The sequence below is a fragment of the Symphalangus syndactylus genome, chromosome 5, assembly GCF_028878055.3.
Source record: "Symphalangus syndactylus isolate Jambi chromosome 5, NHGRI_mSymSyn1-v2.1_pri, whole genome shotgun sequence".
NCBI lineage: Eukaryota > Metazoa > Chordata > Mammalia > Primates > Hylobatidae > Symphalangus > Symphalangus syndactylus.
This window is the reverse complement of record NC_072427.2, coordinates 143918104-143936692: the sequence shown is the minus strand read 5'-3', so window position 1 is coordinate 143936692 and position 18589 is coordinate 143918104. Positions and strand designations below refer to the sequence as shown.

At 38.1% G+C, this 18589-nt stretch overlaps 2 protein-coding genes and 1 pseudogene across 9 annotated transcripts in view; all 3 read right to left on the bottom strand.

Annotated features, from left to right (window-relative positions):
* Window positions 1–11905, bottom strand: part of LOC129483347 (mortality factor 4-like protein 1) — a 225020-nt pseudogene extending 213115 nt beyond the window's left edge.
* LRP6 (LDL receptor related protein 6) overlaps window positions 1–18589 on the bottom strand; it is a 162809-nt gene that overhangs the window by 77469 nt on the left and 66751 nt on the right. For 7 of the 8 annotated variants that reach the window (XM_055280615.2, XM_055280616.2, XM_055280617.2 and 4 more), the window contains exon 3: window positions 13231–13428. The exons of the other annotated variant lie outside the window; for it this stretch is intronic. In XM_055280615.2, the coding sequence (XP_055136590.1) occupies window positions 13231–13428 (198 nt within the window). The remainder of the gene's footprint in view (window positions 1–13230; window positions 13429–18589) is intronic. 8 annotated transcript variants of the gene reach the window in all.
* Window positions 4580–5802, bottom strand: LOC129483348 (small integral membrane protein 26). The gene has a single exon (XM_055280631.2). The coding sequence runs from the start codon at window positions 5007–5009 to the stop codon at window positions 4722–4724; it is 288 nt and encodes a 95-aa protein (XP_055136606.1). The 5' UTR covers window positions 5010–5802; the 3' UTR covers window positions 4580–4721.

Below are 18589 nucleotides of genomic sequence, written 5' to 3'. Positions count from 1 at the left end.
ACCACAGTGAGGCTGTAATAGTATCTAAGAAGACAACATCAGCAGTGATGGCAAAGCTTTTGAAAAATCTCCATGAATCCTCCACGTGAAAACAGAGAACAACTAGGTAATGAACCCCAAACCCCATGGACAACATTCACAACAAAGCTAGGTAAAACCCAGGATACAACATGGTACAGAAAACTACCAACAGCCATTAAGATATGACTGATATCGGCACCTCTGCAGGATGTGAGAAAGAAACAGTAGGACATCTGGCAGGACAGAACACATAAAACAGACAACATTGGAAAGCTTAGTAGACCAATCTGAGAACAGCAACCAGCTATGAGGCGTTCTGGCCACTTCAAGAGTAAGTGAATACAATGAATTCATCGTCAGGCACTGAAAGGTCTAGCACTGTACTTTAACCTCTTGTGAACTCTCAAAATTGTCCTTCCTGGGCTCCCTTCCAGACAAAGCGTCATACTGAAGAGAAATCCCTGGGAGCAGACTGAAAAGTATGCATGATTGGTACAGGAGAACAATGGAAAAATAAAGTACAGAAAAAAGCAGAAGAAGGAAAGTGGGAGAGCCAGAAAATCCAGAAAGCTAGCTGTCATTATTTTTTAAACACATACACATAGACATGAGAGTTCTGTGAAACTGGAAAACTTATGAACTCTGCCTTCTTCTAAATGCTCAAGCAAAACAGTTTCACCTGAAAATAAGAAAACAGATTACTAAGTCAAATCCCATTAAGAAGTTAATATTAAAAATAAGAAAAGGATAAAGTGAAGAATAACATCCCTACAGACAATAAAAGTATGCTAGAAAGATATAGAAATAGAACAAATTAAACTGATAACTTATTTCAAAACAGTCAAAGTATTTAAAATAAGATACTAGTCATAAATGAACAACACAAATTAGAATCAGACAACTCAGAAGTGAGGTGACAGAACTTGATGAAAGAAAGAGATATAAAAATACATCATTTCAGAAATGAAGTCTAAGAAATAGGAATGAATAAACATAATACATAAAGAAAAAATAGTGAAAAGGAAGAAATATTACAGAATAGAAAAAATATTTTTAAAAAATAAAATATTTGAAGGACAAAGGACAAGGAAGAGAACAGAACCATACCGGAACAAGGAAATGACTCCAGATGGTAACTTGAACCCTCAGGAAAAATGAAGAATACCAGAAATAGTAAATATGCAGGTTAATACAAAAACTCTATAAATAATGTTTTCTCTTTTTCCTTTAACCTTTTTAACAGACATAAGATTGTATAAAGCAGTAAGTATAACCCTGTGTTAGATATAATAGAAATGTACTATAAATGACAATAATAGCACAAAGGATAGGAGAATGGAGATATACTTAGAGTAAAATATATGCACTTTACATAATTAATATTACCACAAAGTAGACTTTGACAAAATGCATGTTGCAATCCCTAAAATAATTACCTTTAAAATCCCAAAAATACAGTTTAAAATTATCATCCAAGGAATCAAAATGACACACCAGAAAATATCTACTTAATACAAAGGACAAAGGAACAAAGATGACGTAAGACAATTTAAAAAAAAAAAAACACCAAAACGTCAGACATAAGCCCAACCATATCATTAATGACATTCAATGTGAATAAACACACCAATCAAAAGGCAAAGGCTGTTAGACTGAATAAAACAAAGGTTACACTATATGCTGTTTATAAAAGACACATTTTACATTCAAAGATACAAACACATTGAAAAGAAAAGGTTACAGTAAACAGTAACCATAAGAGAGCTGGAGCAGTTCTATCAGACAAAATAGATTTTAAGTATAAAAAGGTAACTAGAGATACAGTGGCAGGTTTTATGAGAAAGAGTCATCAGGAAGTTACAATTAGAAACATACAGGTACCTAAAAACAGAGCCCCAGAACAAATGAAGCAAAAACTGACAGAAATCAAAGGAAAAATAGGCAGTTCAACAATATAGTTGGAGAGCTCAACACCCTATTCTCACTAAAGGAAAGAACAACTAGATAGAAAATTACCAAGGATACAGAAAATTTGAACATTATTAACCAACTTAACCTACTATCTACAGAACATTCCATGCAACAACAGAATACACAATCTTTTCACGTACACATGGAACTTTCGCCAGGACACCACATGCTAGGAGACAGAATTAATCTCAAAAGACTGAACTCATATAAAATAAAAAGACTGAACTCATATAAAATATACTACTATCTGACCATAATGAAATTCATCAAGAAATCAACAGAAGAAAATCTGGGAAATCAAATTATTTTCTAAATTTTTGAAATTTCTTTCTCAATTTCCTCTAAATCAGCAATGAGTCAAGGAAGAAATTACAACAAAAGTTTTTGAATATTCTGAGCTAAAAGAAAATGAAAATACAAAATATGGAAATGTATATAGAATACTAATGCCTATATTAGAAAAGGAGAGAGATCACAGATCAATTATTTATGATTTAACCTTAAGACACTGGAAGAAGAAGAGTAAATTAAATCCAAAGCAAGCATAAGGAAGAAAACAAAAACATTAGGGTTAAAAAAAAAAAAGGCAATGAAACAGAAAACAGAAAAACAATAAAGGGGGGAAATCAATAAAACCAGAAGCTGGTTATTCTTTGAAAAGATCCACAAAATTGACAACCCTTTAGTGCTAGACTGACCAAAAAAAAAAAGATGCAAATTGTGAAAACTGTGAATAAAGTGATGAATGAAAGAGAAACACTGCCTTACACAAACTAAAAGAATTATTAGGAAATACCATTAACAACTTTATGCCAACAAATTAGACAAATTTATGAAACAAAAATATTCCTGGAAAAAAAACCAAATTACTAACTGACTCAAGAAGAAACAGAAAATCTGATAGATCTACAACAAACAAGGAAATTGAATTCGTAATTAATATCTTCCCAAAAAGAAATCCCCATGCCCAGATGGTTTCGGTGGTGAATTCTACCAAATATTTGTAGGAAAAATTGTTATCAACTGGTCACACACTCTTCCAGAAAACAAAGAAAGAGGAAATATCTTCCGACTCTGAGGGTGATATTATGCTAATCTCAAAACCAAATAAACACGAGAAAAACTATGGATTAATATCCTTCACTATTAAAGACATAAAAATCCTCAACAGAATATTAGCAAACCAAATCTAACAACATTTCAAAAGAAGTAGAACTTATCCCAGAAATGCAAGATTGGTTTAACAACTGAAAACCAATTACTGAAATTCACCATGTTCATAAAATAAAGAATAAAACCACACAATCATCTCCACAGACGCAGAAAAAGGACTGGACAAAATCTAGTAATTATTTATGGTAAAACTGTCCATGAACTAGGAATAGAAAGGAACTTCCTCAACCTGAAAAAAACCCTTTATTAAAAAAACCTACAGGTAATATCATGCTCAAGACTATTTTTAATCTTTTTTTAAAAAATAAAGCCAATACAAAGAAAAGCATACAAAACAAACATATAGCTTAACAAGTTACTATAAGGCAAACACTCTTGCAACCATGAATTCACCCAGATGAAGGAAAAAAACTTGATCTGGGTGAATCACCCAGACGACTTCAAAAGGCCCTGCATGAACCCTGTCCCAATCCCTCCCTCTCCGCAGAAGTAACAATTATTCTGATTTTCTATTAGTCACTTTCTTGCCTTTATAGTTTTATTGCTTTTTGTAAGTGTGCATCCACAGAAAAAGTTTAGTCTTAAGCCCCATTTTCATTTGCTATTTCTTTTAAAGTCTCTCTTTTAAAAAATGTTTAACTGGTACATAATAATTACACATATTTGTGGAGTACACAGCAATGTTGCAATATATATAAGGTACAGTGATCAGCTCAGGGTTATCAGCATATCCATAATCTCAAACATTTAACATTTCTGTGTTGGAAACATTCAGTATCCTCTTTGAAACTATATAATGTTTTACCTATTAAGTACAGTCATCCTACAGTGGTATAGAACACTCAAGCTTTTTCTTTCTAACTGTAATTCTGTTTTTAGCAAATGTCTTCTTATCTCTTCCTTCCCCTACCCTTTCCAGCCTCTAGTATCCCCTATTCTACTCTTCTGTGAGATCAACATTTACCTTCCACATACGAGTGAGAACATGCATGGTTTAATTTTCTGTTCCTGGGCTTATTTCACTTAAGATAACGTCCTCCAGGTCTATCCATATTGCTGAGAATGACAGGATTTCATTCTTTTTATGGCTAAATGGTATTCCATTGTGTATATATACCACATTTTCTTTATCCATTCATCTGATGTTGGACACCTAGGTTGATTCCACATCTTGGCTATTGTAAATAGTGCTACAATAAACATAGGGGTGCAGATGTCTCGATACACTGATTTCCTTTCCTTTGGGTAAATGCCAAGTAGTGGGACTACTGGATCATATGGTAGTTCTATTTGTAATTTTCTGAGGAACTTCCATACTATTCTCCATAGTGGCTGTACTAGTTTATACCCCCACCAACAGTGTATAAGAGTTCCCTTTTCTGTGCATTCTTGACCGTATTATTTTTTTCTTCAAGAAAATATTTATTGCATATTAGTGATTATGTTTTACAGCAAATTTAAATACATACACTTTTCACAAACACAAAATGGGAATCGAGGGAACTATCAAATTTAAATGTTGAACCAAGTTCTGGTTTTCAGAATTCAGCAGCCAGTCATGGTTCTGTGCCAGGGCCACCAGTCCATGATTTCCAATAGTTGAGGATCTTTTCTGTATTTGGAACAAAATCTTCTTTATATGTGACAATTGTTTCCACATAAAATCCTTTTGGGCGTTCAGATAGTTCACTGGGTACTTCACTTGTTGAGCCATCCTTTTGGTCTACTGACGACTTCGCCATTGTCCGGCAGTAGTAAAGCAGTGAGCCCAACACAGACCAGGTGCCGATCCCGTAGACCACCGACATCCGCTGGTACCAGGCTGTGAACTCACTTCGATACATGGGTACACCAGCGAGTGCCTTGATTCTCGCAGGCTCATGGCGGAGGTTGGACTTCCGGTGAGGACCGTATTACTTTTTGTCTTTTTGGTAATAGCCATATCGTAACTAGGGTGAGATGATACTTCATTGTGAATTTAATTTGCATTTCCTGGATGATTTGTGATGTTGAGCATTTTTTCATATGTTTGTGGCCATTTATATGCCTTCTTTTGATACATGTCTATTCGGATCATTTCCCCATTTTTTAACCAAACTGGTTTTTTGCTGTTGAACTGTTTGAGTTCCTTGTATATTCTGGATATTAATCCCATGTCAGATGAGTAATTTGCAAATATTTTCTCTCATTCTGTAGGTCGTCTTTTCACTGTGTTGTTTCCTTTGCTGTGTAGAAGCTTTTTAGTTTAATATAATGCATCTGGTATTTTTTGCTTTTGTTGCCTGCATTTTTGAGGTCTTATCCATAAAATCTTTTCCCAGACCAATGTCCTGAAGCATTTCCTCTATGGTTTCCTCTAGTAGTTTTATAGTTTCAAGTCTTACCCTTAGGTCTTTGATCCATTTTGAGTTGATTTTTGTATAAGATGAGAGGTGGGTGTCTAGTTTCATTCTTCCACATGTGGAAATCCAGTTTCCCCAGCATCATTTATTGAAAAGACTATCCTTAGGCCGGGCGCGGTGGCTCAAGCCTGTAATCCCAGCACTTTGGGAGGCCAAGGCGGATGGATCACGAGGTCAGGAGATCGAGACCATCCTGGCTAACACGGTGAAACCCCGTCTCTAATAAAAAATACAAAAAAATTAGCCGGGCGAGGTGGCGGGTGCCTGTAGTCCCAGCTACGCGGGAGGCTGAGGCAGGAGAATGGCGTGAACCCCGGGGGACGGAGCCTGCAGTGAGCCGAGATCGCGCCACTGCACTCCAGCCTGGGTGAAAGAGCGAGACTCCTTCTCAAAAAAAAAAAAAAAAAAAAAAAAAAAAAAAAAAAAAAAAGAAAAGACTATCCTTTCCCCACTCTATGTTCTTGGTACTTTTGTCAAAAAGCAATTGGCTATAGATGCATGGATTAATTTCTGGGTTTTCTATTCTGTTCCATTGGTGTATGTTTGTTTTTATGCCAGTACCATGCTGTTTTGGTTACTACAACTTTGTGGTATATTTTGAAGTCTGGTAGTATGATGTCTCCAGCTTTGTTCTTTTTGCTCAGGATTGCTTTGGCTATTCAGGGTCTTTTATGGTCCCATACAAATTTTAGGATTTTTTTTTCTATTTCTGTGCAGAATGTCATTGGTATTTTAATAGGGACTCCACTGAATCTGTAGGTTGCTTTGGGTAGTATGGTCATTTTAACAATAATAATTATTCCAATCCATGAGCATGAAATGTTTTTCCATTTGTATGTATCCCTCTTCAATTTCTTTCATCAGTGTTTTGTAGCTTTCTCTGAAAAGGTCTTTCACTTCCTTGGTTAAATTTATTCCTAGGTATTTTATTAATTTCTTATAGCTATTGTAAATGACACTGCCTTCTTAATTTCTTTTTCAGCTAGTTTGTTGTGTATAGAAATGCTACTGATCTTTTTGTGTTGATTTTCTATCCTGCAACTTTACCAAATTTGTTGATCAGTTCTAAGAATTTTTTTTTTTTGGTAGGGTGTTCAAGTCTCTTTTCCTGTCTGTCTCTTCCTTACAATCTCTCTGTTAAAGTACCTAAGATATTTCATTTATATGTCCAGATCTGCTGATGTACTCTCATGGTGCAGTTCAATGTTTCTCTGTCCTCTGTATTTCCTACAAATGGCCAGCTGATATACAGCCTTGACCAGACTCATGTTGAATTGATCCCTTTGACAAAATAGTAGGTAGTAGTGTGTTCTTGTATCAGAAGGCAAATAACGTCTGTTCTTTTTCTTCTTGCGATGTTAGTAGTCATCGACGCTCACCACCTAGACCCATTCGTTCACCAAAGTTATAAAATGGTGGTATTTCAATTCTGTCATTTCTTTTTCATTTATCAATTGAAATAGTTCTCCCATATCTACTATTTTGTTAGCCAGAGGTACCCTCATATAGGAAAAGCAGGATAAATTGCTTCTTTCTTGTATTTATTAATGTTCAAGGTAATAAATTTGTTCCTATGATGCTCTAATCTAAGAGTAACCAATTCCTTTTTAAAATATCATTATGAACTCAAGAATTTAAACACACTTCACAGGTTTCTACCAAGCTCTTGCCAGTGGGAGTTCTGTAGTCATTTTTCCAGTCTTTCTGAAATGACCCTAAATAGTCTTTAACAGCCTCCTTACTATCTGTTATGACAATGTTCCAGCTCAGCATGTATACTTCTTGCCCACAACCTAGAATCAGCAATTTTGCCAGAAAGGCTTGGTTTCTTTTAAGGTGGAATGGTTTTTCCCAATACCACAATTTGGGTGCTACAGAAGTTCACTGCACACAGCACTGTAAATGTTCAATTGCTACTCAATTGGTCATTTTTGATCTAGTCCTCTTCAGTGTTCATAGTCAGGAAACAAACAAACACAGTTGGGTATACATGTTTTTGAAAGATAAAATACCTAATAAGCGCATACTAGTAAGTAACTTTCCATTAAAATATGGAATTATCAGTTTGACTTAACCTCTGCAGTATAACATCTATAATTCCTCTCTTGCCCATTAAGAATCTACCATATGCAGGAGCAATATATGTCCTAATACTTACTTGATGCAACAATATAACGTTTCAGAATAACAATATTAATTATGACCACACCAATGTAGTTACTATAAGAATTAAATTTATGGCCAGGCATGGTGGCTCCCACCTGTAATCCCAACACTTTGGTAGGCCAAGGCAGGCGGATCACTTGAGTCCAAGAGTTCAAGACCAGCTGGGCAACATGATGAAATCCCGTCTCTACTAAAAATACAAAAAATTAGTCAGATGTGGTGGTGTGCACCTGTAGTCCCAGCTACTTGGGAGGCTCAGGTGGGAGGATAGCTTGTGCCCAAGAGGCAGAGGTTGCAGTGAACAGATTCTGCAACCTCTGCAGAATTCAAGCGATTCTCCTGCCTTAGCCTCCTGAGTAGCTGGAATTACAGGCACCCACCACCATGCTTGGCTAATTTTTGTATTTTTTGTAGAGGCAGGGTTTCACCATGTTGGCCAGGATGGTCTCACTCCTGACTTCAGGCGATCCACCCACCTTGGCCTCCCAAAGTACTGGGATTATAGGCATGAGCCACCGTGCCCAGTCACAAATCTTCTCCTAAGAAACTTTTTCTATAGTTCATAGTTGTTCTATTCCCTTGCTTTGCTTTTCTTTCTAAAGAGTCTTATTATCTGTATGTTGTTTCTTCTTTGCCTGTCTTCAGTGTTTATCATTTTCTCTCAAATCATCTTTTGTCTTTCTGTATTTCTTTCTGGTCTTTAAATTTTTCCTCCTTTTCAACCTCTATTTAAAGGTTTTTTGGTTTATTCAAGCTAGTGTCCCTTCTAGTTTTCTTTTCTGAAGTGATTTTTTTAATTCTTTCTTAAGTTCTATCATTTCAATTCTGAATTTTTTTTTTTTTTTTTTGAGACAGAGTTTTGCTCATCACCCAGGTTGGAGTGCAATGGCATGATCTTGGCTCACTGCAACCTCTGCCTCCCGGATTCAAGCGATTCTACTGCCTCAGCCTCCCGAGTAGTTGTGATTACAGGTGTGCATCACCACGTCTAGCAAGTTTTTGTATTTTTAGTAGAGACGGGGTTTCACCATGTTGGCAAGGCTGGTCTCGAACTCCTGACCTCAGGTGATCCGCCTGCCTTGGCCTTCCAAAGTGCTGGGATTATAGGCGTGAGTCATTTCTGAATTTTTCTAATCTTATGTTATCCTTTCACATGTCATACTGGTTTCTCAATGACTTTAGACTCATTTATTTATTTGAAATTTAAAGAAAAAATTTATTGAAGATTTGAAAAATAATTCCTAAAAGATTGACTTTTCCAGAAAACTACACAATGAATCGCATCTACCATGTTAAAATGTGCACTAGACACAAATACAAAAACCATGCAACAAGCCACCATTCTTCAACAATTTGAGCAAAGTTAAATGCCAAAGGAACAACATGGATGACTTGCAAAGAATGGGCTATTTAAGCACCATTAAAAAAAAAGGAGCACAAATGGATGAGTGTGTTCAGTTATATACACTGAATTGAACCTTTGGCACTAGGAATCACAGCATTTTGTCATATAGCATGAACACATATTATAAAAGTACGTAGGGTCAAAGGAACAGGACCACCAGCATTCAAAAGCAGCTCTGTCAACTAGGCAATAAAACACTCTATAGCATGTGCCTCTGTTGTCCATTGTTGAATACACTGGCAGGAACTTTGAAGTGAAAAAAAAGGTAAGATAGGAAAAAAGGAGCTATTACTCTTTTTATTTTCTCTGTTTAAAATTAAACAGAAAAACATCAATTGTTGTACAATAACATCTTCAAAGTGCATCATTTGTACAAGAGGAAGACTAAGAACAAAAATGTGTTTACAGAGATCCAGACATAAGTGAGTGAGAAAGTCTCTCAGACAGCTTTCTGATGGCTCTGGAGGAGCCATTCATAATTGCTGGGCACTAAAAAATGTTGCAGAATTCTTTGCCAGGTACTTTAGGAAACTGTGAAGATAATTCAGTAATAAAACAAAGCTCTGCCAGGCGTGGTGGCTCATGCCTGTAATCCCAGCACTTTGGGAGGCTGAGGCGGGTGGATCACGAGGTAAGGAGTTCGAGACCAGCCTGACCAACATGGTGAAATCCCACCTCTACTAAAAATATAAAAATTAGATGGGCGTGGTGGTACACACCTGTAATCCCAGCTACTCAGGAGGCTGAGTCAGGAGAATCGCTTGAACCCGGGAGGCAGAGGTTGCAGTGAGCTTGAGATCATGCCACTGCACTCCCACTTGGGCAACAGAGTGAGACTCCATCTCAAAAAAAAAAACCAACAACAACAAAAAACACAAGGCTCTTCTCATCCAGAGGTGTATAGGCCAACACTGCTCCAATTTGTACATCAGTAGATGTGGTGCTCCATAAACCCCGGACATGAGTGCATGAGGGTGATCTGCAAGAATTTCAGCATACTGTGGTCTGTCAAACTTGTAGAGTAGCTGGGTGCCCAACATTACATTGAAGTATTCTTCTATCCCTGCCACAGCTTCATTAACAGCATACTCATTATCTGTGTTTACAGGAGATTTTTTGTAATTTGCATAATCCTGGAGAATGGAATCCACATTCTTCCTGGCAGAAAGATAAAAGAGATGTTTTTGTCTGGTAATTACGTCCCAGTCATCAACGAGCCATGGTTTCAGCTCTTCAGGAATCTTCACTTTCTAGCTTCAACTCTGTTCATCAATGTGTCCTCATTTTCAAGAGTGGGATCTACCCCGGGCCCTTTTCTTCCAAGGAGGCTGAGGCTTCTCACTGGTACTGCCACCATCTCCATTTCCAGGTATTTTCTGTTTGTTCTTTTTTGTTTTCACTTCAACATTTTCTGTTGCAGACCAGATGTCTTCTTTCTTGGGGCAGCCCCTCTCATCTTCCCCTCTGCATACTGCTCCTGATTGGGTTTTTGAAGTTCTGTTTCTGCAAATTGGTGTCCATGTATTTGAGTACTCTGCTCTCTGGAACCCATGCATCCCAATTTTTATTCCAACCACTGTAATATACAAACTATTTTACTTGTTTGTCCTTTATGGCAACCTTTACACATTTTGCTTCATAAAGAAGCAGTCCATGAAAGCACAGCACTTGCTCACCCTCCTGGAACTTAGGGTTTGAGTCCTGCTTCCACGTCATTTGTAAGTGATTCGCAGCCTCCTCCTTCTCCAGCTCATTTTATAATAGAGGTTTGATCTGTTCTGTGGTCATGTTTTTCTGGGGTGCTTTTATTTATAAGAGCTTTTGTTTTTTCCTTTATAATAACTTTAAATGGGATTTTACCTTGATGCTTTTCTGTTTCTCTTGTCTATGTAAAATTAGTGTTCCTGAACTTTTAAAATAATGTAGAGTTCAAGGTAGTTTTTCTAATGTCACAGAATTCATTCCTCTGTTGTTTTCACATAATGTTCAAAAACCTAGTAGCTTGCTTTCTGAGATCTACTAGCCGTTCATCTTCCCATCCTTACCTGAACCTTCCTTCCTTCCCCTCCTGTTCTTCTGTATTCTATTGTCCCTATCCTGCTCAATTTGGATTATTCTGTCCTATTCAATTTTGTTTTAATAAGTGTGGTGCTCTGTCCTGGATGAGCACTCTGGCAGGTTCATTTCAGTGGTTCCATTTTGAGAGTTCTCTGGGGCTAGACTGCTCTAGTTTCTTCTGTCTTTACCATGGTCATACTGCACTTGACTAATATTGGAGTGGGCAATCCTCCCACCCTCCCATTTCAGCTGCTGTTCCTAAAATAACCCACCATCTTGTCCAGCAAATAGTTGTGGCTATTTTGGCGTTCCCCTGCTTTCAAGTCTTATGAGACACCCTGTTAAGTCTCCCTGCTTACTCTTGCATAGACAGTGATAACATGGAGGTCTTGTGGCTGTTGGTGGTTTGCCCTTATCTAATTGTACCTTTGAATGCCTAAGGCTATAGTCAACTTTATCCATGTTTTTGGATTTGCTATCTAGTTTCTGTAGGTTTTAGTTAAAAACAAAAACAAAAAAACTATGACATGGCTACATCCATCTTCCTAGACTCCCCCTCACAGCCAGATTTGAGGTCAAAAACAGCAGTTGTTTCTATATTCATCATATACTTACTTTTTGACATTTAAATTTACTTTAAACCACACTGTTATATGTCATTTCACTCTTTTTTGAAAGAAGGCAAAAAATACTCCAACTCCATGATTACAAAAAGTTTAACTGAATTCTTTAAATCTTTCCTGGTTTTCAATACTTCTAAATGTTCCTTATTCTTAGTTCAGATAATTGACAAATGTTTATACTTTGAAAAAATCCTACAATCACCAAAAACTCTCATCTGGTGAGGTCTCAGATTGAGATCAAAAACCAAAATTATCATTAAAACAAAAGAATCCAAATATAAAATGTCTTTAAAAATCTGAACATAATCTGAGAAGAAATTCTATGTTTATGTTTTATAGACTTTGTCTTCCTTGAACACTGAAATGTATGGTACATGCAGTAGGTTTTCTCCTTGTCCAGAGATGAGCAAACTACAGCCCACAGGCTCATTCTGCTTTACAAATAAAGTTTTACGCCAGGTGCTATGGCTGATGCCTGTAATTCTAGCATTTTCGGAAGCCAAGGCCAGTGAATCACTTGGAGCTCAGGGGATAAGACCAGCCTGGGCAACATGGTGAGACACCATCTTTACAAAAATGACAAAAAATTAGCCCGGTGTGATGGCGTGTGCCTATAGTCCCAGCTACTCAGGAGGCTGAGGCAGGAAGATTGCTTGAGCCCAGGAGACAGAGGTTGCAATGAGCTGAGATCATGCTACTGCATTCCAGCCCGGATGACAAGGCGAGACTCTGTCTAAAATAAATACGTAAATAAATAAATAAAGTTTTGCTGGAACAGTCATGCCTATTCCCTTATGCATTACTATAGCTGCTTTTAAACTACAGTAGCAGAAGTAGTTGAACCAGAGATCATAAGCCTAAAATATTTACTATCTGAGCCTTTACAGAAAATATTGGCCAAACCCCGTCCTAGTGTAGAGTTTTATCAAACAAAGTTCCATTAGCAGGACTTGGGGGCTTTACTGGTAATTTTGAGTGGGACACTCTTTGTTGTACTGATGCCCAGCACACTGCAGGATGTTTAGCAACCTTGGACCTCCCCCAACCACCTGAAGTAAAATACTAGTAGCACTCCCAGTCCTTGGGTTAAACAACATTCTCTACACATTTCCAAACAAAGGGAGTAAAGATGCTACCCCTGGTGGAGAACCACTGAAGAACTAAGTTAGCTCAGAGTAAGGAAAGAGGAAATATAGTCTGTAAATTCTAAATGCTATCAAGATGGATGATAAATGTAATTACTTTTAAAGCACTTTTAAACAGCTAACTAAAAGACTATTCTTCTTCCCCTCTGGCACTTAGTCAAAAATAAACATATTTCTTAATAAAATTAGGCTTTGTATTTTGAATATATCAGGGCTTCATGGAGTTTTCTTAAAAGTTTTTTCTAATTCTTATAAAGTAATCTTACCGATTTGTTCCATCCAGATTTGATTTGTGGATGAAATTAAGTTTTGCATCTGCCCAATAAAGCTTTTGTTCTTCATAATCCAAAGTCAGTCCATTTGGCCAGTAAATTTCACTGTTTATTATAACGAAGCGACTTGAACCATCCATTCCAGCACGTTCTATCTTTGGCACTTCTCCCCAGTCTGTCCAGTACATGAACCTAAAAATCATAAAAATAATTAAAGCCATGACAGAGCAGACATCAATCAAATACTCTGTAATTATTACTATTAAAGAAAGCTCAGGCTGCGCGCGGTGGCTCACACTTGTAATCCCAGCACTCTGGGAGGCTGAGGCAGGCAAATCATGAAGTCAAGAGATCGAGACCATCCTGGCCAACATGGTGAAAACCCGTCTTTACTAAAAATACAAAAATTAGCTGGGCATGGTGGTGGTGTGTGCCCGTACTCCCGGCTACTCAGGAGGCTGAGGCAGGAGAATCGCTTGAACCCCAGAGGCGGAGATTGCAGTGAGCCGAGATTGTGCTACTGCACTCCAGCCTGGCAACAGAGCAAGTCTCCGTCTCAAAAACAAACAAACAAACAAACAAAACAAAAAACACCTCATTTTAGGGACACTAAAACTCTTAGAAATTGTATTTTGAAATTCTAATATCTACCATTTGCAACTGCCCTGGTAATACCTGATTCAAACAACTACCATCAAGGATTCAAAAACCACTGAATCAAAATGTATTGGTAAAAAGGATATTTAAACCATTTCAATGTATCTCCCCACAGATTTCTTATTAACAACAAAGATGTGATAACTTTAGAGAAAATAAACCCAGTGGATACCACCTTAACTGAGTCATCTAAATTAACATCACCAAAAAGGGAACAAACTGGCATTATATACCTCTTCATGTGATATACCTTTGCAGAACATGGTGCCTTTTATATGGGCTCTCTTGCGTATTATTCCTGCCCCCAAAAAGTGCATACCCCAAATAAAATTATGAGGAAACAGTGTGATTCAAGTTGAGAGACACTACAAAACAGCTGGTCTTTGACAATATCAATGTCATAAAAGTCAAAAAAAAAAAAGGGGGTGAGGAACCAATCTAGACTGGAGGAGAGCAAAGAGACATGATAACTACATCAAGTGTATGATCTTGGACTGATGAAGCAGGAAAAAAAAATGCTATGATCACTGGGGGGAAAAGGCAAAACTGATGTAGTGTCAAATTACATAGTACTGTACTAATGTTAATTTCCTAAATATGCTAATTGTATTGTAGTTAGGATATAGAGGGGTTTGCTGTACTACTTTTGCTTCTATTCCACAAGTTTGAAGACTTTTCAAAATAAAAATGAAAAGTCTAATAGTCTCATTACAGAAAAAGAAATTTTTCTTTGATGTAAAAGAAAAACTCTCGGGCTGGGCACAGTGGCTCACGCCTGTAATCCCAGCACTTTGGGAGGTCGAGGCACCTGTAATCCCAGCACTTTGGGAGGCCGGGGCAGGTGGATCACCTGAGGTCAGGAGTTCGAGACCAGCCTAGCCAACATAGTGAAACCCCATCTCTACTAAAAATACAAAAAAAAAAAAAAAAAGTTAGCCCAGAGTGGTGATGGGCGCCTGTTATCCCAGCTACTCGGGAGACTGAGGCAGGAGAATCGCTTGAACCTGGGAGGCGGAGGTTGCAGTGAGCCGAGATCGCACCATTGCACTCTAGCCTGGACAACAAGACTCCGTCTCAAAAAAGAAAAAAAAAAAAAAAAAGAAAAACTCTTTAATGTATTATACTTCACTTAAAAGCATATTTTCAAAAGTTAATGAGGGGCCAGGAGCGGTGGCTCACACTTGTAATCCTAGCACTTTGGGAGGCCGAGGCGAGTGGATCACTTCAGGTCAGGAGTTTAAGACCAGCCTGTCCAACATGGTGAAACCCCATCTCTACTAAAAATACAAAAATTAGTCAGGTGTAGTGGCAGGTGCCTGTAAGCCCAGCTACTCAGGAGGCTGAGGCAAGAGAATCGCTTGAATCCAGGAGCCGGATATCGCAGTGAGCTGAGATTGTGTGCCACTGCACTCCAGCCTGGGCAACAGAATAAGACTCAGTCTCAAAAAAAAAAAAAAAAAAGGTAATGAGGGTGCTATGAAACAGATCAGGCACTTAATAAATGTGTTGAAACCCAAATGAAATTCAGGTATAAGTTTTACTCAAATAATCGGTGGAATGGTAATACTGAAATGAATCTACTTATGCATATTGATGTCTCCACTATTTCATATGAACTGCTTACTCAAAGAAATGATGAGGAGAATATCATGTAGGGGAATAAATACACCTTCTACATACAAGGCACTGTGCTAATGGCTTTACATACATTATCTTACTTAAGCCTTAAGCAACCCTACAAAATATTATTTGTTCATCACCACATTTTGATGAGAAAACTGAGAAATGTAAGCACATCACTCAAAGTCACATTGCTAATAAATGAAGAACAGAAATTCAAACCTGTATCTCTTAAATTCTAAAGTCAATGTGTATGTCATAGGTCAGAGCCTTGATTTTTAAGGAAGAGAAAGCAAACTGCTCCCTAGATTGGGGACAATAGTTGGATACTACCCAGAATGAGCGGTATGGCCTAGATTAATACAGGATAAAACTGTGGCCATGAGCTGTGTAACAATGTGGTCAACAACAGACTATATATAAAATGGTGGTCCTATAAACCAACAATACTGTATTGTTACTATACCTTTTCTATGTTCAGATACACAAATACTTACCATGGTGTTATGACTGCCACCACATTCAGTATAGTAGCATGCTGTACAGGTTCGTAGCCTAGGAGCAATAAGCTATCTTATACAGCCCAGGTGTATAGTAGGCTGTACCATCTAGGTTTGTGTAACACGCTATGTTCACACAATGATGAAATCACTCAACATTTCTCAGAACATGTCCCAATTGTTAAGCGACACATGACTATATATAGGAAGGTAGACCAGACCCATGTTAGAATTTTTCATTTCGGCCAGGCGCGGTGGCTCACGCCTGTAATCCTAGCACTTTGGGAGGCCAAGGCAGGCAGATCGCGAGGTCAGGAGATCGAGACCATCCTGGCTAACATGGTGAAACCCCATCTCTATTAAAAATACAAAAAAATTAGCCAGGCGTGGTGGCAGGTGCCTGTAGTCCCAACTACTCGGGAGACTGAGGTAGGAGAATGGCGTGAACCTGGGACGCAGAGCTTGCAGTGAGCGGAGATAGCGCCACTGCATTCCAGCCTGGGCGACAGAGCGAGACTCCATTTCAAAAAAAAAAAAAAAAGAATTTTTCATTTCTATTCTGAGAACAACACAAAGGCACTTTAAGACTTTTAAAATTAAAGGTGATGGCCAGGTACGGTGACTCATGCTGTAATCCTAGCACTTTGGGAGGCCAAGGCAGGAAGACTGTCTGAGTCCAGGAGTTCAAGAACAGCCTGGGCAACACAGCAAGACGCTGTCTCTACTTTTTAAAATGAAAAAATCATAATAAAAATTGGAGGTGAAATGACTGGCTTTGTGTTTTCAGGAGGGAGAAAAAAATGCCTGCGGTTTGGGAAAAATATAGAGGAAAACTAAAAAAAATCCTGAGGCCAGGTCTTCCAATAGGCTCTGTGAGTTCAGCAAATTCTCTCCCCAAGCAATAAAAAAAAGACGAGGTCAAATCTAACCACCAAAGCCTCCAAAAACTGATCAAAGGTCATACAACAAAATGAGAAGCATTTATTCAAGAAAAATATACTGCATCTCAATAAGAACTGTGGTATTTTAGCTAGGAGCTATTCCTATCCTCATCTATACTGCCGGACTCATGGCATAAACATTCTACTGTGGGCAAACATGGCAGGCCATAAAGAGTGGTTGCTACCTTTCCCTGCAAAAGGGGACTGACCTTAGTTGGAAAAAGGCATGGAAAAATCTGCACCCAGGAATGCTGTTAAAAACTAGAGTGGGCTGGGCGCAGTGGCTCATGCCTGTAATCCCAGCACTTTGGGAGGCCAAGGCAGGGAGATCACAAGGTCAAGAGGTCGAGACCATCCTGGCCAACATGGTAAAACCCTGTCTCTATTAAAAATACAAAAATTAGCTGGGCATGGCGGTGTGCACCTGTAGTCCCAGCTACTCAGGAGGCTGAGGCAGGGGAGGCTGAGGCAGTGGAATCGCTTGAACCTGGGAGGCAGAGGATGCAGTGAGCCAAGACCACACCACTGCACTTTTGAGATTCCGTCAAAATAATAATAATAATAATAATAATGCTTTCAGTGGCAGGCATCACGAGGGCCATTATCTAAGTGACTCTGGTGGGGGCAAGCAACAAAATGGCAAACGAGCCAGAAATCTAACAGGAAGATCCTAGGAAAAAGAATGCCAAGAAGAGCCTTAAGTGGATATTCACGCTTAGTAGTCAGGAAGGCTGTGTGCATGTATAAGACTTCACCAGGAAGAACATTTGCAAGCTAGTCTCTGGCTGAATATGGGTCAACTTTGAAAGTGCCTAAAATTTTAAGACATTCTCCAAACCATAAACAGGTCCACAGGAAAATGGGGTAACACTAACTTGCTGGTGTTTAGGACAGCCTTTAAGCAATCATTAGCTGACCACGAAGATAAGGGTAACACAGAGGCAATCCCTAGAAAGCCAGGCACAAGAAATATTTTAAAAGGAAAACAGACAACAGAAGTAACCCAGGAAAGTCATTAAACAAACACACACAACAACGGCAACAAGCCCAGGGAGGGGTCAGAATCCAGAATCCATAGTCACTATAATATATTCATACAATGGAATACTATTCAGCAACATAAAAGAACTACTTATCAATGTCAAGGATGACTTTTTAAAATTATGTTGAACAAAAGAAACCACACATAAAAGAGTACCTACTACGTGATCCCATTATATGAAGCTATAGATGTAAAATCAAAAAGACTAATCTATGGTGATAAAAACCAGATTCACAGTTACTGGGGAGGAGCAAGGGATTGACTGTAAAGGGGCTTAAGGCACCTTCTGGAGTAGAGTAATGAACGTTTGTCTTAGGTGTATTTATCAAAGCCCATTAAACAATCAACAAAAAAATATGAATTTTTTGCATGTAAATTCTAACTCAGTAAAGTTGCTTAAAACATGAATAAGAAATATAGACTATTTTAAGAAGTTAATTCAAAGGTAACTTTTCTTAGAAATCTTTCCCAGCTTACTAAGGCAAAGTTATTCCCTCTTATGAGCTCTTGGCAGGTTCTGTTATACTATAGTACTTATCAGAGTTTGTGGATAAACTATAAAGAACTCAAAGGTAAAGACTAGGTGTTACTAC

Coding starts and splice junctions, on each gene's coding strand:
- LOC129483348 (XM_055280631.2), bottom strand. CDS start 5,009: ATGTATCGAAGTGAGTTCACAGCCTGGTACCAGCGGATGTCGGTGGTC.